This window comes from Leucopleurus acutus, assembly GCF_964270905.1.
Source record: "Leucopleurus acutus genome assembly, chromosome: 13".
Taxonomy (NCBI): Eukaryota; Metazoa; Chordata; class Mammalia; order Artiodactyla; family Delphinidae; genus Leucopleurus; species Leucopleurus acutus.
In genome coordinates this window covers 84501294-84521645 of record NC_139155.1, presented here as the reverse complement: position 1 = coordinate 84521645, position 20352 = coordinate 84501294, and the positions used below count along the sequence as shown (strand labels likewise).

Below are 20352 nucleotides of genomic sequence, written 5' to 3'. Positions count from 1 at the left end.
GCCATGCCCAGGATCACACAGCTGCTCATCACTGACCGTCATCACGTCCGTTCCAGATTCCATGCCAAGGCCTTTAGACTATATCCATGACCTCGTTCACTTGTATTTACAGCCCAGGAGAGTCATAGCTATCATCCCCATTCTCCAGGTGGAGAAACTGAGGCCCAGAGAGGTCAAGAAGCTTGCCAAACCCCAGAGCTAGATGTAATAATGAACACCAGTCATGGATCGAACCCCCGATCATGACCATAAGACATCATGACTTATCTAACCCTCACAGCAGCACTCTGAGGTAGTTCTCTTACTGTCCTCATTTTAGTGGTGAGCAAACAGGTTCAGAGAGGTTAAACAGCTTGTCCAGGGTCACACAGCAAGTAAACGGCAGTTGTGCATCTCAAATCCAGATGTCCCTAAATCTGCAACGTCTTTGCTTCTTGGCATCCACTTCTCCCACCAGCATGTTGCACCTCACCCTACCCCCACCCCCGTGGCTCTGGCCCCCCAGAGGCCCCAGCCTGGTAGGGGAAGATGAGCTCTGATTGTGTGAGGAGCTGGTCGGTGGAAACCACCTAAGAACCAGTGTCTCTTCCCTTGGTCAGAGGTGGCTGATGTGAATGAGGAAGGAGCGTGGGATCCATCGGGGGCTGCGTGGCTGTGAGGTGGCAGGGACTGGGGAGGGTGTCCAGGAGGCCTACAGTTGGCTAACGGCACAGAGGTGCCCCGGGAGAAGGCGGGAGCAGTGGGAAGATTGTCGAAGGCCAGGGGACGAGTTTGGCTCTCGGCCTCTGGGCAGTTGTGAAGCCATTGGCAAGAGTCCACCATGGATCCAAAAGGGAGGCCAGTCTGATTCTGGAATATTCTTTTTAAAATAAGGGCACTTCCCCTTCTTAAGAAAGTAATTAAAACACTCCCGAAGGGCTTCCCTGGTGGCGCAGTGGTTGAGAGTCCGCCTGCCGATGCAGGAGACACGGGTTCGTGCCCCGGTCCGGGAAGATCCCATGTGCCGTGGAGCGGCTGGGCCCGTGAGCCACGGCCGCTGAGCCTGCGCGTCCGGAGCCTGTGCTCCGCAACGGGAGAGGCCACGACAGTGAGAGGCCCGCGAACAGCAAAAAAAAAAAAAAAAAAAAACCACTCCTGAATAAAAGCGGAGTTCTCTTACTTGGCAAAGACACAGAGCCCACCGTATCCTGGGTTTCCCCGGCCTGCGCAGACAGGGTGGGGTCTTCTCCCAGGCGGCCGGGCTGCAGCTTGTCCGTGACCCCTGTTTCTTCAGCTGCCCTTTCTGGCCGTAGAGCAAACATAAACCTGTGCCCTGACCTCTGAGACTTGAGCCTCAGGGCGGTGGGACTGGATTTTGTGGCTGGCTTTTCTGGCTTGGCATTGGGTGGGCCGCCGAGGGTCCCAGACTGACAGGAAGAAGGTATTTGCCCTCATGGGGGTGTTAAGTCTCTTTCCAGCAAACCCCAAGGGCCAGCAGAGGTTCCCCCACTTGCTCCAGGAAGGGCTGACCTCTGAACTTTGTGCCCCCTTCTGCAGCCCCCCAGGTGGCTCCGGTGGCCAGGGTCCAGGACAGGGGTGGGCAGGGCAGGGACAGATGTGCGCTCATCTTAGGCTTAGCAAAGCCCTTCCTCCCCCACCCCTGGAGGCATGAGATGTCGCTCCCATTTCATAGCTGAGAAACTGAGGCTCAGAGCGGTTGTGTAGCTGATGCTTATGCCCCCCTTGCCCCTCAGGGCACCCCGCTCAAGTATGACACCAGCACGTCCTCCACCGGCTCCAAAAAGCACGACGTGCGCTCCATCATCGGCAGCCCCGGCCGGACGTTCCCGGCGGTGCACCCGTTGGACGTGATGGCCGACACCCGGGCGCTGGAGCGCGCCTGCTACGAGGAGAGTCTGAAGAGCCGGCCGGGCGCTGTCAGCAGCTCGGGGGGCTCCATCACCCGGGGAGCCCCGGTCATCGTGCCTGAGCTGGGCAAGCCACGGCAGAGCCCCCTGACCTACGAGGACCACGCGGCGCCCTTCGCCAGCCACCTGCCCCGCGGATCACCGGTGACCACACGGGAGCCAACCCCGCGCCTGCAGGAGGGTGCGTGGGGCGGGGCGCGAGGTGGGGCGGGGCCACGGGGTGGGGCGGGGCCTCGGTGGGCTCCGGTCTCTGAAACTGCCTTACCATCCACTCCTTAGCTCAGAAGCATCCTCGGGGCCACCACATCCATTCCACCTGCCAGACCAGTGGGTTCTACCTCCAAACCATCCTCAGGCTTCTCTCCATCTCTCGGCCACCTCCAGATCATCTGGCTTCCCTGACTTCTCTCTTGTCCTGCTAATAATCTGCTCCCCAAACGGCAGCCTGAATACTTTTTTGAAATATTTACATCAGATTACGCCACTGTTCTGCTTAAATCTTTCTAATGACTTCTCACTGCACTTAGGAAAAAGTCACCCTTTTCCACCACGGCCTTGGGAGCCTGCAGGATCCCGCCCCACCCACCTTTCCATCTTACTTCCAAATTCCTTTATCTGCTGCTTTATGTCTCTTCCTTGACCACACTCAGCTCATTCTTTGCTCAAGTCCTTTGCACGTGCTGTCCCCTGTGCCTGAAATCCGCCCCCGCCCACCACCCGCCTTTCAGATCTTTACCTAACTGGTTCCTTTTGCGCCCTTCAGGACTCTGTTCAAATGTCACATCCTCAGGGAGGCCTCTTATGGCCACCCTCCCCCCGCTTCAGTATTCTGGTCACATTCTGTCACATTTAAAAATTTTCTTCAGAGCATTTATTACTCTGAGATTCTTTTTCGATGACTAGTTGATCATCTGTCTCCTGTATTGAATGTCAGCCCCACGGGGGCCGGGAGTTTTCTGTTTTGTTCAGCGGGGGAGCCCTAGCGCTTAGAAAGTGCTCGGCATGTCGTAGACACTTAATAAATATTTTTGGTTGATTGAAGGAATGTACAAGAAGGGGAACGAAGGAAAGAAAGAATGAACTTTTTAAAAGAGCTAAAAAACAGAAGCAAGTGAGTGAATGAATAAATAAAAGGAAAAATGAACTAGACGCAAATGGATGGATGACGAGGCCTGGTCCCTGGGGATCCCAGAGACCCTACCCTCAAATGACTTCCCCTAAGCACTAGCCTTGGCAGCCCCCGTGTTGGAGGCTGGGACACCTACGGCACAGAGGTCTGATGCCATCCCCACTTGGCCCGTCCCCACAGGCAGCCTCTCGTCCAGCAAGGCGTCCCAGGATCGGAAGCTGACGTCCACGCCCCGTGAGATTGCCAAGTCCCCGCACGGCACTGTGCCTGAGCACCACCCCCACCCCATGTCGCCCTACGAGCACCTGCTCCGGGGTGTGAGTGGCGTGGACCTGTACCGCGGCCACATCCCGCTGGCCTTTGACCCCACCTCCATACCCCGTGGGATCCCTCTGGATGCAGGTGATTGTCCCGGACCCATAGAACCCTGCGGCATCAGTGTCAGCCCGAGGGCTCCTCGGGCATCAACTAGCTGCCACTAGGTGGGGAAACTGAGGCATGGTGGGGGGGAGACCCAACAGTGTAATCGTGTCAACAGTTTAGGCGAGAAACAGAATTTCTCTTAGGGGTCTGAGGGACATGCTGGGTTAAACGTTTTTCAGTGGTTTTCTTTTCCTGCGGAACTTATCAGTGCCTTTAAAATTGCAAATGTATCAAAAGAGGGCTCAAGGGTGAGCGTTCCCCAGACGGACGTGATCTGAAAATCCGTTTAGAAGGATGCAGCCCTTAGGTATTTTAGTGATCCCCATTTTGGATGCCCTTTGTTTGGGGGGATTTCCGTCCAAAGAACATTATCAATCAGAGGCGCCCACATGTGTGTTGGGGCAGCGAGGGTTCTTCTCCTTCTAGGCTCTCAGTTCTGTGTTCTGGGGGGTGTCTGGGAGAAGCTGTGTGGGCATTGAGACCGGCGGGGTGGGGTGGTATTCCCAGCCGAGGTGTGGGCCGGCCTGACCTTGCTCCCCTTCTCCCGGCAGCCGCTGCCTATTACCTGCCCCGGCACCTGGCCCCCAACCCCACCTACCCACACCTGTACCCGCCTTACCTCATCCGCGGCTACCCCGACACGGCGGCACTGGAGAACCGCCAGACAATCATCAACGACTACATCACCTCGCAGCAGATGCACCACAACGCGGCCACCGCCATGGCCCAGCGAGCTGACATGCTGAGGGGCCTGTCGCCCCGCGAGTCCTCGTTGGCGCTCAACTACGCCGCCGGCCCGCGAGGTGGGTGGGGCAGAGCGCTGCCAGTCACGTGGGTGGGCAGAACCCACCACCCAGAATTGGCCTTATCCCTGGTCTGCCCAGGGTCCTGAGAGCACAGGACACGTGTGTGCCCACGCGTGCACGTCTGTCCTTGCCAAGGCGGCTAGAGCAGTTGCCTTAGAGGCTCGGGTTGTATCACTGCGCTGAGAGCACACACAGACCCGGCAGGTGGTGCAAGGTTGTGTGTGCTGTGGGTCCTGGACGCACACACACGGGCTCTGCACGTGCTTGTGTCCTCTTGGTATGTGTGGTCCCTGGAGTTGAAAAAAAAAGATGGAAATGTGAGGCTGTTTGAACTTCAGGTTCCCTTGAGTCGAAACCAGCCCGTGGTTGCTTTGCATACGCGTATTACAGTCGCCTTGTGGAAACACTTCTGGAATGTGCTTCCGGAACAACCAAGTACTAGTTACGGTCCAGTTGGTAAAATCGGTCACACTGGGTATTTCATACAGTGGGGATTGAGTACCAGGAAAGGACTGCATAGGGTCAAAGGCAAAAAGGGCACACCAAGAGCACAGCAAAAGAGCAAAACGGGCATAGCGAGGTATGCAGGGGTGCCAACTGCAAGCCACATCCACTTCAGGGTCTGGGAGCGAAGGGACGGGGTGCTGTGAGCACCCGGCATTCAGAGAAGGGTCCTGCGGGCCCGGTGCGGGGACCAAGGAGGGAGCATCCGGCCGTGCTGCTTCTCAGAGGACACGCGGCGCTCCACCGGCTGGGGTGGTCCAGCCAGGAGGCAGCCTGGCCCCTCTCCTCCCCCGACCGCTGCAGCCCGGCCCCACCTCCTCTCTCACAGGCATCATCGACCTGTCCCAAGTGCCACACCTGCCTGTGCTGGTGCCCCCGACACCAGGCACTCCAGCCACCGCCATGGACCGCCTAGCCTACCTCCCCACGGCACCACAGCACTTCAGCAGCCGGCTCAGCAGCTCCCCGCTCTCCCCAGGTGAGGCCCCCACCCCCGTTCTGGGTGTCCTCGGGCAGATGCCTTGCTCTGTCTGTTCCACCCTGGAAGACAAATCCAGGGCCCTTCCTGTGTCCGGGGCTGAGCCGCAGGCCTTTGGGTTTCCAGGAGGCCCCACCCACTTGACAAAACCCACGGCCACGTCCTCGTCCGAGAGGGAGCGGGAACGGGAGAAGTCCATCCTCGCGTCTACCACCACGGTGGAGCACGCGCCCATCTGGAGGCCCGGTAGGACGGCGGAGCCGCCAGCACGCGCCCCAGCGGTCCCTGTGGCTGCGCGTGGCCCGCCCCTCTGATCCCACGGCTTGTTTCCACCAGGTACGGAGCAGAGTGGCGGCGGCGGCGGCGGTGGCGGCGGCGGTGGGGGTGGGAGCAGCGGCAGCCGCCCCGCCTCCCACTCCCACCAGCACTCGCCCATCTCACCCCGGACCCAGGACGCCATCCAGCAGAGGCCCAGCGTGCTGCACAACACGGGCATGAAGAGCATTATCACCTCCGTGGAGCCCAGCACGCCCACGGTCCTGAGGTGGGCCAGGTTGGCACAGGGGAGGGGACAGGCGGGGGGGTGGGCGGTCACTGGATACAGGTTGGGGGGATGCGCAAGTGTACCGATGGGTTGGGAGGTATACGGGAGAGTGAGCGATGGCTGGGCAGGTAGGTGGGTGGGTGGCTAGGTGGGTGAGAAGGTAAAGAGATGGGTGATTGCGTTAGTTGGATGGGTGGGTAGATAGATGAATGGATGGATGGGTGGATAATAGACTTTGGGTGGGTAAGCGGGTGGATGACAGGTGAGTAGGTAGATGCCTAGGTGGGTCAGTGGTGGATAGATGGGTGGCGGAGCTAGATGAACGGGCAGGTGGGGGGTAGATGGATGATAACAGCGGGTGGGTGGGTGGATGGATGGACGGTTGTGTTAGAGAGCCAGGTGAATAGGTGGATGGATGGAGGTGGGTGAACAGATGGTGGGTGATTGGATGGAGGTTGGGTTAGATGGGTGAGCAGGTAGGTGGATGGATGGGTAGATGGGTGAGTAGATAGGTGATGGGTTGAGTAGGTGGGTGGATGGGTGGTTGGGTTGGGGTAGGTAGGTAGGTGGGGAGGTGGGTGGATAGATGGGTAGGTGGACAGGTGATGAGTTGGGTAGATGGCTGGGGGTTTGGGTGGGTAGATGGATGAGTAGGTGGTTCATGGGGTAGATGGATGACGAGTTGGGTGGGTGGATGGGGGAGTAGTTGGGTAGGTCGTCGAGTTCAGGAATGGAGTCTGTGGAGCGGAGAGGGAAAGGCAGAGTGAGAGGCCTGTGAGGAGAGCCTTTCCCGTTCCTCCCAGGATTCAGGGCCCTACAGGGAGGAGACAGTGTCTCTCTTGGCTGGACAAAGTCCAGAGGTTCCGTGAAGATGGGAGAAGCTGCAGAGGTCCCATATGTGTCCCCCCCGCCACCCCCGGAGTCCACTTCCTATCACAACAGGCCCAAGACCCACCTCCCACCCCCTGCCCAAGGTCTGTGGGCAGAGCTGCCTGACGGGGGAGGGAGCCTCCCCGATACCCCTGCCCACCAGCGACAGTTCAGAGGCGGCTGCTTCTTCCAAAATGAAGTATCCGTTCATGCAAGCGTGCTTCCATTTGGCTAGTCTAAATCATACCTTCCCCACCACCATTCCCATTATGAAAAATGACATCATTTCCCAAGCACACAGGCTTGTCCCCTCTGAGTCAGGTCCCCAGCGGGTACGCATGGAAGGAGCGCCTGAGTCTCAGAGTGGGGCACCCAGGCGTGAGCTCCCACCAGCAACCACCAGTGAGAGGCTGTAGCAGGGACATCAAGCCCTTTCCCAGTGGCAGCTGAGTTAAGACCCCGGGAGAGAGGGTTAGCACAAGGCTTCCTCATGGAAAACGCTAGGCTTGGCAGGCCACAAGAGATGGTGTCGGGCCAGCTCACGTCCAAGCCTGTTTCCTCATCTGCAGAGCAGGGATAGTTACACTGACCCTGTGAAGGTCAGAGAGAGTGCATCTGTGCACTCCTTCTTCCTGGTAGGCCTGCGGTGGGTCTCCTGCCCTGTGCTGGGTACGGGGGACATGGTAATGGGTGACGCACGCAGTGCCCTCTGAGGGCTTGTGGGCTAGACCCATAAGCCTCTGGGGTAAGGAAGAGCGCTCCAGGCAGAGGGGATGACAGGGAGCCCCGTGTGGCCCCACTCCCCGTCCTTTAACCACCCGCCCTAGCCCGCCCTCTGGGCCTTTGCCCTGTGGCTCCCTCATTTCCTCCCCAGCGCATGTGCCAGCCCCTCAGAGTCCTCCTTGAGCCCTGCCTGAGCGCTCCCTTGCCATTCTCTTAGCAGAACGTAACCCAGACTCGTTCACCTTCGAGCAGTTGCCACACTGATAGGGGTTTAATTTATCACGTTATCACATTAAGACGTGCGTAGTCTGTCTTCTCACCTAGAACGTACGGCGCTTTTGTCTGTTCTGTGCACTGCCGTACCCCAGTGTCTAGAACAGCGCCTGACACGTAGTAGGTGCTCAGTAAAAAGTTTTGGGCTGACGAGCTGATGGGCTGGATGGACGGCAGGTGGATGGGGTAGGTGAGGCCACGTGGCACGGGGGCTCGCAGGTCACAGTAGGCAGCGTTTATTCTGAGAGCAGTAGGGAGAGCGGGAGCTCTTCCGGGCAGGGGAGACTCCGCAGGGTGTCAAAGTGAGGGAGTGACCCTGCCTCGGCCTCACAGGCCCCGGCTGTGGCTCGCGCAGCCGCTGACCCTCCCTCTCTCCTCCCCCAGGTCCACCTCCACCTCCTCGCCTGTCCGCCCGGCCGCCACATTCCCACCCGCCACCCACTGCCCACTGGGTGGCACCCTCGACGGGGTCTACCCCACCCTCCTGGAGCCTGTCTTGCTGCCTAAGGAGGCCCCGCGGGTCACCCGGCCCGAGCGGCCCCGAGCAGACGCCGGCCACACCTTCCTCGCCAAGCCCCCAGCCCGCGCGGGGCTGGAGCCCGCGTCCTCCCCCGGCAAGGGCTCCGAGCCCCGGCCCCTGGCGCCGCCTGGCTCCGGCCACGCAGCCATCGCCCGCGCCCCGGCGAAGGGCATCACGCCCCACCACGCCAGCCCGGACCAGCCAGCGCCGCCCGCCTCGGCCTCGGACCTGCACCGGGAAAAGACTCAAAGTAAACCCTTTTCCATCCAGGAATTGGAACTCCGTTCTCTGGGTAAGACCACCCTGACAGCGGCCACCTTCATAGACGCGATAATCATGCGTCAAATTGCTCACGATAAAGGGCCGCGAGAAGGAGGTTCGCTGGCCAACGACTCCCCTCGCGATGGTAAGACTCCTGGCCCCACCGCCCACCCGCTCCGTCTTGTGGCCTAAAGATATTTTCAGATCTCTGCTTTTTATTTTTCCCCCATTTTTCGTTGGTTTTGGTTTTTTGTTTTGAAAGTCGTCTTCGTCGATTGCACGCTCTGATGGTTCCTCCAGCCGCGCACACCCGCTCTGAGCGGGGGGCAGCCTCATCCTTTGCACATCGTTTTATCATGATTTTTTTGTGTTGTTTTGGATTTTCGCTTTTTTTCCTTTAATGAATGGATCTGTGATTTTGACTTTAGCCGCGCCTCCCATCTCCCCCTTTGCGCCTTTGTCTGGGGAGCGGGGCTGCAGAGGGGCGCAGGCCGATGCCTCCCGCCCCCCGGCATTCGGTGCAGAGAAGACGGGGTGGGGGGGAGCGCCGCCACTCTCCAGGAGGAGCTGGGAACCTGCCCCCTGCGTCCTGCCCAGGTTGTGAGGGCGTCTTGGGGGTACTCTGCCCCACGCTCCCCTTGCCAATCCACCAGCCAGCAGCCCCGGGGACGAGGGGCGTCCTCCATGCTGGAGCGGGGCTGTGGCCCGGCGGGGACACTGGGACCTGAGTGTCGCTCCCGCCCCAGCCCTCACCGACCTCACTCCCTCACTGCCCGTCCGCTGCCCCTACACTCCCTTCGCAGAGCCTCATCCTCCCCGCTGTCACTCTGCCCGCCCCTGGCCCGCCAGCACCACCGGGTTCCGTCTCCGTCCCTTTTCCCACCTGTGCTGCTGTCCAGCTCTCCCTCTGCTTGGATCTCTCCCCGTGCCCCTCCGCCCTCCTGCCTGTGCGTCCTGTTCTCTGCGCTGCTTCCGTGTCCAGCTCTCTCTACAGCCCTCTCTCCCTGCAGCCCCCGTCCCTCTTTTCTCACTCTGCCCCCACCCCTGGCCGGCCAGCAGACCCCACGCTGGCTCTCTCCCTCTCTCTCCCTCGGCCCCAGCTCCCACCCCCGGCCTGGGAGACCCCGCCAGTGTGGGAGGGGAGGCTGGGAGGGGCAGCCTGGCCCTGGCGCTTGCCTGACTCGTGGCCTCACCCGGCTTCAGGTTACCACGGCGGCGGCTACAGCCCTGATGGGGTGGAGCCCGTCAGCCCCGTGAGCTCACCCAGCCTGACCCATGACAAGGGGCTCCCCAAGCACCTGGAGGAACTCGACAAGAGCCACCTGGAAGGGGACCTGCGGCACAAGCAGCCAGGTAGGGTCCCGCCCTGCCTCCGAGCCCCCTCCCGCCCCCCCGCGTGTGAGACAGGGGCAGTTGTCACCCCATCGCGCAGGTGGGGAAACTGAGGCACTCAGAGGTGGCGGAATCGGCCTCGCACCACAGCTCAGCGGGCAGAGCCGGGCTCTGAGGGCAGCAGCCCCGCCAGGCACACGCCTCGCCCCCCTCAGCCACGCCCTGACCTGCTCTGCTCTGCCCGCAGGCCCGGGGAAGCTCAGCGGCGAGGCTGCTCACCTCCCACACCTGCGGCCGCTGCCCGAGAGCCAGCCCTCGTCCAGCCCGCTGCTCCAGACCACTCCAGGGGTCAAAGGTCACCAGCGGGTGGTCACGCTGGCACAGCACATCAGTGTAACTACCCCTCCTCTGCCCCCTCCTCATTGCCTTTGTACCTGGGGTGGGACCCGGCCCCGAGGAAGGGGGGGGAGGGTCCACGCACTGTCTGGTGGGTAAACTGAGTCCTGGTGAAGTGAGCCAGGGATCTGGGGGTTGGTGAGGGCAAGCCATGCCAGGGGTCCCAGAGTCTCAAACTCAGGTGCTATATCCGCCCCCTCATCCAGCTGACGGAGCCTCAGGTGCACGAGCCCAGCCGCGATCCACATCTTACACACGCTGGGCAGGGGAACCCGACCCACCTGGGGGCCCACTTTGAGACTTGGGCCAGTGCCCCCACCCCATGCACTTGGGGGCATTGAGGCCGAAGCCCCCTGGGGAGCCAAGGACCAAGCCCCCGGGCTCTGCCCCCAAAGCTCAGTCCAGCCCTCACCCCACCTGGAAGGTTCTGGCAGATGGCTGGCGCCTGACCCTGCTCCTGTCCCCTGACCCTTGGCCTACAGGAGGTCATCACGCAGGACTACACGCGGCACCACCCGCAGCAGCTCAGCGCGCCCCTCCCTGCCCCCCTTTACTCCTTCCCTGGAGCCAGCTGCCCCGTCCTGGACCTTCGCCGCCCACCCAGTGACCTCTACCTCCCAGCCCCGGACCATGGCGCCCCGGCCCGTGGCTCACCCCACAGTGAAGGGGGCAAGAGGTGAGTGGCGGTGGGAGACAGGGTGCCCCTTGTGGGTCACCACCGAGAGGGCTCTGTTAGGTGTCTGCTGCGGGAAGCTTGAGCCCAGTAAAGTGCGAGGCCCGCCTGGAGCCATTGCACATATGAGAAACCGAGGTTCAGGGAGACCAGGGAGTTTGCTCAAGGTCACGGCGCAGCTGGACAATAGCTGTTACATACGCCACACTCGGGGGCATTCCAGGCACCAAGCTGAATACTTCACACCTGTTAACCAGGATCCTCACCACAACCTTGGGAAGCGTAGGCAGTGTTATCCCATTTCACAGACAAAGAACCGAGGCACAGAGCAGTGAATTCACTTGCCTATAGGGACGCAGCCAGTAAGTGGCGGAGCAGGGATTCGAAGCAGAGCCGTGTGATGTGAGAGCCGCCTCCTAACGGGCACATACACACTTGCACTCCTGGTTACCCCTGGGGGGCTCCCTGGTCAGAGAGGAGAGGAACGGGGAGGGACCCCCGCTCTAGGATGAAGGAGCCATTCCGGGTGGCGCACAGAGTTGGGGAGACAGCAGCATGTCTTTGGGGGAACAGTGGGGTCCCTGGCGTCGGGGTGCAGCAGGGGTTCAGCCAGATTCAGCCCACGGCCTGTGCTTGCGTGGCCCACGAGCTAAAGATGATTTTACGTTTCTAAAGAAGGAGGACATACAGCAGAGACTACAAGTGGCCCACGACGCCTGAAATGTTTGCTAACTGACCCTTTGCAGGAAAAGCGTGCTAACCCCTGGTTTAGAACGAGGCAGGGCTTAGCGGGGAGTGGAGAAAGGGATGCGCCCCCTTTCAAGAGGGAGCCCTGAGCTCTGACCACCACGGGGACCCTCTCTCCGCCCAGGTCTCCAGAGCCAAGCAAGACGTCAGCCTTGGGCAGCAGTGAGGATGGTATAGAACCTGTGTCCCCGCCGGAGGGCATGGCAGAGCCCGGGCATCCCCGGAGCACCGTGTACCCGCTGCTGTACCGGCACGGGGAGCAGGTGGAGCCCAGGTACCTGCACGGCAGCCCCTCCCCTTCCCGGGGCACTCAGGACTCGGGCCCTTGCCCACCTGCGGCCTCGATCCACCACTGTGCAGCTGGGGGCTTGGCGAGGGCTTTGGGGTGCAGCCGGGGGGCCTCAGACCCGCCAAACAAGGTCAAAACTTGACGGACCTCCACGGCTGCTTCCTGAGCCGTGGGCTGGGGTCTCTTAGCTCAGGCCCGGCCCCTGTTGCCGGCACTTGAGGATCTGAGAAATAAGGAGCTAAGGGTGCTGGACCAAACTGGGGCCCCGGGGAGCGGGGGGGATGGAGGTGGAGAGAAAGGGCCCCCTGACCTCAGGGGCAGACGTGGTCTGAGCCCACTTTGGTTCCCGAGGCTCTTTTCTGGGAGTCCGGCTATTGCAGGTAGACAGGCGTGGCCCACCGGGGCAGCTGGGGCTCTGCAGAGACACCCTGAGCCCAAGGATAGGTGGATGACAGAGGGGATTTCGGAAGACATGGGCCCTAAGAAGTGGGGGAAGCAAGCACGAGGTGGGAGAAGCTTCATTCTGAATTTCTAAGGCAGCTCAGGTGGTAAGCTCCCCATCGTCAAGGGAACTGACCTGGGGTGTCTGATCCTCGCAGCAGGATGGGCTCCAAGTCCCCAGGCAACACCAGCCAGCCGCCGGCCTTCTTCAGCAAGCTGACCGAGAGCAACTCGGCCATGGTCAAATCCAAGAAGCAGGAGATCAACAAGAAGCTGAACACCCACAACCGGAACGAGCCAGAATACAGTAAGGGGCCCACCCTCCTTGGGGGCGGGGCTACCAGGGCCCACCCTCCTTGGGGGCGGGGCCACCAGGGCTGGGGGTTAGCACAGCCGGGTGGACCCGCCGGCCCCGTCACCTCACGTTCGGGGAGCCCGCGTTGTCCCTCCTTTTCCCGTAGGCATTTGCTGGGTTGTCACAGCATGATGCCCGGCACACGGGGGGCACTCGGGGGATATTGGCATGCACGGGTCTGTTCGTAGTGGGCGCCAGAGATCGAGGTCACGCCCTTATGAGGACCCCGTGTGTACCCCACGCACGATGCGCCTCACACCTGTGATTTGTTTTCCCCATTTATGCGGTTACTGGACGTAAATCCTAGCTTAGCTCTACCCTGTCAGCACAGAGCCGGGCACATAGCAGCTGCTCAAGAGAACACATGAGCGGGTGAAGCAACGAGTGAAGGAACCTCACATCCCGGCCTCGGAAGACTCATTAGCGCGGGGAGCTCGGGGCCCTGCAGAGGCTTTTCTCTTTCTGGGGCTGGAGTCGCAGCCTTGCAGACAGTCCCTGGCCCAGGCTGCTAAGTCCAGAACCTTGCCAAGTGTTGTGCCTGGGCCAGTAGGTCAGCAGCCTCAGGGGGCTGGCTCGAAATGCCGACTCTCAGGCCCTGCCCCAGCCCTGCTAAATCTGTCTGCATTGCGCAAGCTCCCAGGTGGTGCACCTTGCCGAGACCAGACAGGGGACGTAGGGGGGAAGGTGCTTTCCAGGACCTGTAGGCCTCACCCATCTCGTCGTCCCCCTCCAGATATTGGCCAGCCCGGGACGGAGATCTTCAACATGCCCGCCATCACCGGAGCAGGTAACCCGGTCACCCTGGGCTGCTCGGCCGACAGCCCGTCCCCTCCCTGCCCCTCCCCCGTCACTGTGCGCCCAGGGAGGTCAAGCTGGGTGTCTGGACCTGGAAGGAGACTTGGGAGTGAGGCCTCGGAGGTCACTGGGCCTCACATCAGCCGTAGCCATGGTGACAGGTGGCCTTTCATAGTTCAAGTGTGTCCCCTCCTCTGCGGTGGGGATGCAGACACACACAAGAGGCCAGCGGGGTCTGGCGAGGAGTGTCTGTTTGGAGTTCAATTTCAAGGCCTTCTGGTGCATGTAGGACAGAATTAGAATCACACACAACTACCCGGAACCTGTCTGTTGGGATCTCGGATGGAGATGTGAGTGTGTGGAGTGGGCCTGTGTGTGCACGTGGGCGTTTTTTGTAGGTGGAGCATCGGTTTTACTGGAAAATTCCATCCAGGGAGCTGGGGAAACAGTGCAGATGTATTCCAGAGATGAGTGTAAAATTCACACACATTTTTTTAAATATAAATTTATTGTATTTATTTATTTTTGACTGTGTTCGGTCTTCGTTGCTGCACACGAGCTTTCTCTAGTTGCAGCAAGCGGGGGCTACTTTTTGTTGCCGTGCACGGGCTTCTCGTTGCGGAGCACAGGCTCTAGGCGTGTGGGCTCAGTAGTTGTGGCTCGCGGGCTCTAGAGCGCAGGCTCAGTAGTTGTGGCGCACAGGCTTAGTTGCTCCGCGGCATGTGGGATCTTCCCGGACTAGGGCTTGAACCCGTGTCACCTGCATTGGCAGGCGGATTCTCAACCACCACTGCACCACCAGGGAAGCCCTCACACACATTTTTACACTGAAACGTAAGCCTTCTATGATGGTTTGGAGCCTGTGGGGTTACACTGTGCATTTCGGCTGCCTCTGTAGAAGGACTGGGACGGGGCTTTGGGGAAACACCTGGTGTCTGGTGTGAAGCAGCTGAGCCAGAGCAGACGGGGCTGACCCTCCGCCAGAGGCCTGCCCGGTATGGGGAGGAACGAGGCATCTTTGGGGGGATGTGCTGACCTTCCCTGAGGGCCGTCGCAGCTCTGGGAATGTGCTGAGCAAAAGGCAGCCATTGGATTTTATCAGGGGGCCACGGGGCCTCTAAATGGGGGTCCCAACTGGGGAATGTCCACCCACCCAGAGACTAGACGCTGGGGGCCTGGCTGAGCCTCGGGCAATGGGGAGGAGACGATTCGGCCAAAACAACAAGATGGACAGAAATGAATGTTTTCATGTTTTCATTTCAGAGATGCTCATACACCGACCCAGGTGCGTGTGTGTGTAGAAATTCACGCGGTACAAGGAACTTGTATATAAATTAGACTCAACTATTTTCCAAAGCAGTTTAGGCCACACGCACAAAATTTCCCCAGACCCCGGTCTCTGCTGCTTTAGGACTGGAGACGGTCAGCTTCCTGCCTAGCACTGACAGACCATGGACCCGTGACCTTGGGTGGCAGGTTCAGTAACGTCTGTGATCGTAGGATGCTAACCTACTGAGGAACCATCATGACCTGTATCCCTAACATCTTTTTTTTCCACTTCCCAGTGTCTTAGTTTGTAGGATCATAAATGCTTCTCCCCCCTCCCCACCCCACTCACCCCCGCTGGAGATTTTGCTTTTCCTTGATCGACGTGACTTTTTTTAAGTGCTGATGAGGCATGGCCGAGACACAGCTAAAAACCTGTCGGGGTCCTGTGGCTGTGAATGAGCTTGAAACTAAAAGGAAGAAAAGAAAGTGAAAACGTAGACAGCAAATCGTGGCTTTAGAAATGTGATTTTAGATGCTGCCGTGTTGCTCCGAGCCTCCCAGGAACCATCGGTCCAGTTTACAGACGAGTTAGGGGTCAGCAAGACCCGTCATTCGGCCACTTGGTAATCATACAATTGACTTGGAGTGGAAGTTTTAAAATCCATGAAAACTTTGCCCAGTGGCAGGCAGAGAGCTTCGTCGGAGGTTTTTGGAAGCAAAGTCTGGTTTAACAAAAATGCCAAAAAGAGGCACGTTCCCCAGGGTTTGCAGACGTCCCCAAAATGGTTCACAAGCAAACAAGAGAGGGACAGAAAACCTGGTAAACAGAAAACGAGGCGTAACTGGCGTGACTTTGAAGTGGGTGTCTGAAGGATTCGTGAGGGACAGTTGTTGATCGGACCACTCTGTGCCGGGCGGCCGGGCCGGGGGCGGCCATGTGATTGTTTCCAGCTCTGCCCTGACCCCCCGCACGCACGTAACTGCATGGCTGGACCCCCCTCTCCACCGTCCGTCTCTGCACCTCTTTCTCCTTGTGGCTCCCGGGCGGGGAGAGGGGGTGGGAGGAGAGTTAGGCCCAGCTGCGGGGGCAGACAGGGGGCTTGAGGGTCCCGGGCCTCACAGGCAGGGGCGGCCGGAGGACCATCTGGTCACCTTCTCTCCAGCAGCCCCCGGGAACCAGGGTGGACCCCCCAGCGCCCAGCACTGAGCTCTGGCTTGTCTTAGTTTCCCAGCAGCCCTTCCCCCAAATAAGGGGACCCCCCTGATCCCGCTCCCCGCTCCTTTATAAGGCCAGTCGATTTTTTCAAAAAGAAGCAGCCCCAGCTGGGGGTTAGGGATCCGGAAGGGGCTTCTGATTTCCCCGGGGGCAGAGCAGGAATGAGGCTTGGGGGGGCGGTCATCTAACCACCCCGAGCCCACCTCTTCCCCCACCGGGAATTCCTGAGGGCTCCCAGGGCCCGAGTCAGAGGGAGCCGCCCGCCCCCGTCGCCCTGCAGCGGGAACGCGGGGGGAAGATAAGGAAATCAAGAACCGCTGCTTTGCCAAAATGTGCTCACTGTGTATTCTTTCTTCTCCTCCCTCTCTCCCTCTCTGCTTCTCTCCCCCTCTCCCCCTTGTCCCCCCGGCCCCTGCGGCCCCCTTTGTGTGTGTGTCTCTCTCCCAGGCCTCATGACCTGCAGAAGCCAGGCGGTGCAGGAACATGCCAGCACCAACATGGGGCTGGAGGCCATTATTAGAAAGGCGCTCATGGGTAAATATGATCAGTGGGAGGAGCACCCGCTCAGCGCCAATGCTTTTAACCCTCTGAATGCCAGTGCCAGCCTGCCCGCTGCTATGCCCGTAACCGCTGCTGACGGACGGAGGGAACACGCGCTCACCTCGCCAGGTCTGCAGGCCTCCTCCACCCCGTCTGTCCCACCCCGGTGTCATTAATCCTCCCGCCTCCCTCCGCGTTCCTCTGACCAACCCCCCTCCAGCTTTGGAGCTTGTGACTCTGTTTTTGTGCGTGTTTGACGTGGTCCTGGAGTTGGGTAACCCCGAGCTGGGCGGACACCCCCCCAGGTGTCTGCGTGGCCCCGGCCCGCCCGCGCCCGCTGGGCCCGAAGGAGCTGCCGCTTTTCTAAAAACACTCACGCCGCTGCCCGAGCCCTGCCCTGCCTCCCTCCCCGGCTGGGCATTCGTCCCGGGATGCCCGCGTCCTGGCCCAGCTTGTGTCTCCTTGGGGGAGATCGGGCTGGAGTGAGGACCCACTCTCTCTGTGTGGATCAGGGGGGACCCTTGGGCTCACGGCAGCCAGGCCAGTGGGCCCGGTGTCTGCTGCGGCCACCAAGCATGTTCACGGCTGGCCCTCGGGGCTGATGGGGTGGAGACCAGCATCTGTGTACCAGAGCCAAACTCATGAAGCAGGGAAACCAGACGGGCTGGCTCGCCCTCTGCCCTGGGTCCCTGATCAACACTCTGCGTATCAGAGCAAGGGCCAGGCAGAGAGTTCTTGAGCCATTTTTCTGACCTGGACACTGTGGCCCTGGGAAGTTTCTGGACTTAATGAGGGCCCAGGCCTGGCCTCAGGGGCCCTGGCTTCTCTGCAGAGGGCCTGCAGCCTGCCCAGCCCCGGCACAGTCCTGGGGCGGTGGTCAGGGTCAAGCCAGAGGCCTGAGGCTCCGCGCTTGAGGTATTAGCCCCTGGCGGGTAGGGGGCCTCGGGGCAGCCTGAGGGGGCTTTGCGAGTTGTTCTACCCACTCCCCTAGCAGAGACCCCTCCAGATCCAGGCTCCCGGCTGGGGCTGGCCATCTGGGCGATCTCCTTGGCTTCCCCGGGGGCTGGGCTGCTGTTCCCCCTCCCCGGGGGGCCCGGGAAGCAGGGGTCCGGGGCCTCACCCACCCACCCACCCCCGCCACCTCTACAGTGCGAGCACTGTCCTCAGTCCAACTCGGCCCCTTCCCACGTGTCCCCCTGCAGGTGGTGGCGGGAAGGCCAAAGTCTCTGGCAGACCCAGCAGCCGAAAAGCCAAGTCCCCGGCCCCAGGCCTGGCGTCTGGGGACCGGCCACCCTCCGTCTCCTCAGTGCATTCGGAGGGAGACTGCAACCGCCGGACCCCACTCACCAACCGCGTGTGGGAGGACCGGCCCTCGTCCGCAGGTGGGCCCCGGGGGCGGGCAGGTGGGCCTGGCCGGCTGCCCGAGCACCTACTGTGTGCAGAGCGCGTGGTCAGGCCTGTTCTGAGACACTCGCCCAGGGCCCTGGCCAGCTGAACTGGGGCTCGCAGATGGTCAGGATGCTTCTCGGAAGGGCCCAGGTGGAGGGAAAGAGCACGATTTAGAGCGAGGATGAAGGATTCAGGAAGTGAAGAGAGAGGCCTGTGGGCAAGGGCCGGTCCCACAGGCTTGGGGGGGCCTCAGGGGAGCCCCCGACTTATCTGTGCATGCGAGGAGGTCCCCGGGGGAGGTGCGTGATCTCCCGCGGGTCCAAGAGAGCTCTTGGCTGCAGGACAGACGCAGGGGGGCGAGGACAGGAAGAGCGAGGCGGCTCCCGCTGGGCCAGGCGACAGGCTGCCGGGCATGAATGGCGTGGGAGTGCTGGAAGTGAGGCCAGGTGGGCAGTTTGAGAAAGCCTCCAGGAGATAGAAGGGGTGGGGAGGCAGGAGGCTGAGGCCCCAGCTCCTGGGGAGGTGGGCGGGTGGGCGGGCCCCTGGGGGCCGCCAGGCTCACCGGGGCCTCCGGGGCTTCTCTCCCGGCCTCTCCGCAGGGTCCACACCGTTCCCCTACAACCCCCTGATCATGCGGCTGCAGGCGGGGGTCATGGCCTCCCCGCCCCCGCCTGGCCTCCCCGCGGGCAGCGGGCCCCTGGCTGGCCCCCATCACGCCTGGGACGAGGAGCCCAAGCCGCTGCTCTGCTCGCAGTACGAGACGCTCTCCGACAGCGAGTGAGGCTCAGAACGGGGTGGGCCGGCGAGCGGCCGGAGCAGCGGGCGGCTGCCGACTCCCCCCACCGAGGAAGGAGCCCCTGAGTCTGCCTGTGCGCCCGTCTGTCCGTCCGTCCGTCCAGAGCCGGCATCCTTGCCTGTCTAAAGCCTTAACTACGACTCCCGCCCCGGCTGGCCCTGTGCAGTGACCTTACTCAGGGGATGTTTACCTGGTGCTCGGGAGGGGAGGGGCCGGGGAGGGGGCACGGCAGGCGTGTGGCGGCCACACGCACACAGCCGGGGCGGCCAGGGACCCAAAGCAGGACGACCACGCACCTCCCACGCCACTGCCTCCCCACCTAACGCATTTGGAACCAAAGTCTAAACTGAGCTAGCAGCCCCCGCACCCGCCCTCTGTCCCCATCCCGCTTAGCACTCTGGACAGACGGACACAGGCCCTGTCCAGGCCCCAGCGCTCTTGTCCCAGTCCCCACGGGCTGCCCCAGCCGACAAGACCGCTGGAAACCAAGTCAGGCCAGATGGGCGGGCGACGGGGCCGGGTGCGGCCTGGGGTGAGCGGCTGCTCCGAGGAACTGGACTGTTTTTTTCATACATCGTTGCCGCAGCGGTGGGAAGGAAAGGCAGGTGTAAATGATATATTGGTTTACAGGGTATATTTTTGATACCTTCAATGAATTAATTCAGATGTTTTAAGCAAGGAAGGACTTACCCAATATTATTGCTGCTGTGCTTTCGATCTCTGCTTACTGTTCAAGAGGCGTGCGCAGGCCAACAGTCGGTGACCCCATAGTCCGCAGGACCGAGGTGGGGCGGGGGCTGCCAGCTCTCGAGCCCCCCTGCGTCCTCCCTCCCTCCCTTCCTTGGGCAGAATGAATTGAAGGGGATTCTGTGACCGCCATCTGCGCACGGCGGTGGCGTCCTGTCATTTACACACGTTCTTCTCATTAAAAAGCGAATTATACTCGACTTACAGAGGCTCCTTCTCTATCTTGGCCCTGGCAGCCAGGAGGACAGGCGACTGGGCCGTGGGGGCGGGGGTGAACGGTTGGAGTGTAACCCTGCGGGGGACAAGGGCACATCCCCTGACTCACCAGTCTCTCCCCTCTGCAGGCGAATATTTACACCCACGGTAAGGATGTCACCGTGCAGACCTTGAACAGTCCCACCCATGGTGAGAGTGTTGAATTTTCACACCCACGAGGAGGGTGTCAGATATTCACAGCCATGGTGACGGTATCCAAGAAGGCCATCGTCAGCTCTTAACTGTTAAATACTTTAAAAATTATTCCTGCCCACACTGTGTTAGGGAACAAACAGACCCTTTGCCGTCACTGCTTTGGATACGCGGCAGAAGAGGGAACAACCCTCCCTCCCAGCTTGGGTCTTGAGGCAGCTGCCAACTGGCGTCTTGCAGTCTTGGTAGAACGTGTCTCAGACACGAGCTGTGTTCCTTCAGGAGCAGAGCCGGAGCTCCAGAGAGGCTGTGGTTCTTTGCCATGGACGTGCATGCAGGATTGGGGCGGGGCAGGGTGTGGGGAGCAGTGGAGGAGAGAACCGAGACCCACTGGATGCAGAAATTCCCATCCCCTGCCCAACCTGTGAACTGGCGGTCAGCCCAGCACCGCGTCTCCCCAGGGTGTGGGCCTGGGCATGCGGAGAGATGTGCGTCCTCAGGGGACTCTGCCCACCCTCCCT

General features: G+C 60.9%; 1 protein-coding gene across 1 annotated transcript in view; it reads left to right on the top strand.

The window, feature by feature from the left end:
• The window catches only part of NCOR2 (nuclear receptor corepressor 2), a 222054-nt gene extending 202438 nt beyond the window's left edge, over positions 1-19616 (top strand). Inside the window, exons 34-49 of the mRNA XM_082853706.1 lie at positions 1734-2088; positions 3217-3438; positions 4011-4262; positions 5098-5247; positions 5374-5493; positions 5584-5791; positions 8042-8469; positions 9642-9791; positions 10018-10163; positions 10649-10842; positions 11711-11860; positions 12475-12623; positions 13405-13458; positions 16399-16620; positions 17694-17873; positions 18480-19616. Of these exons, the coding sequence (XP_082709832.1) occupies positions 1734-2088; positions 3217-3438; positions 4011-4262; positions 5098-5247; positions 5374-5493; positions 5584-5791; positions 8042-8469; positions 9642-9791; positions 10018-10163; positions 10649-10842; positions 11711-11860; positions 12475-12623; positions 13405-13458; positions 16399-16620; positions 17694-17873; positions 18480-18661 (3162 nt within the window). The 3' untranslated portion in view covers positions 18662-19616. The remainder of the gene's footprint in view (positions 1-1733; positions 2089-3216; positions 3439-4010; positions 4263-5097; positions 5248-5373; positions 5494-5583; positions 5792-8041; positions 8470-9641; positions 9792-10017; positions 10164-10648; positions 10843-11710; positions 11861-12474; positions 12624-13404; positions 13459-16398; positions 16621-17693; positions 17874-18479) is intronic.
• Positions 19617-20352: the final 736 nt, after the last annotated feature.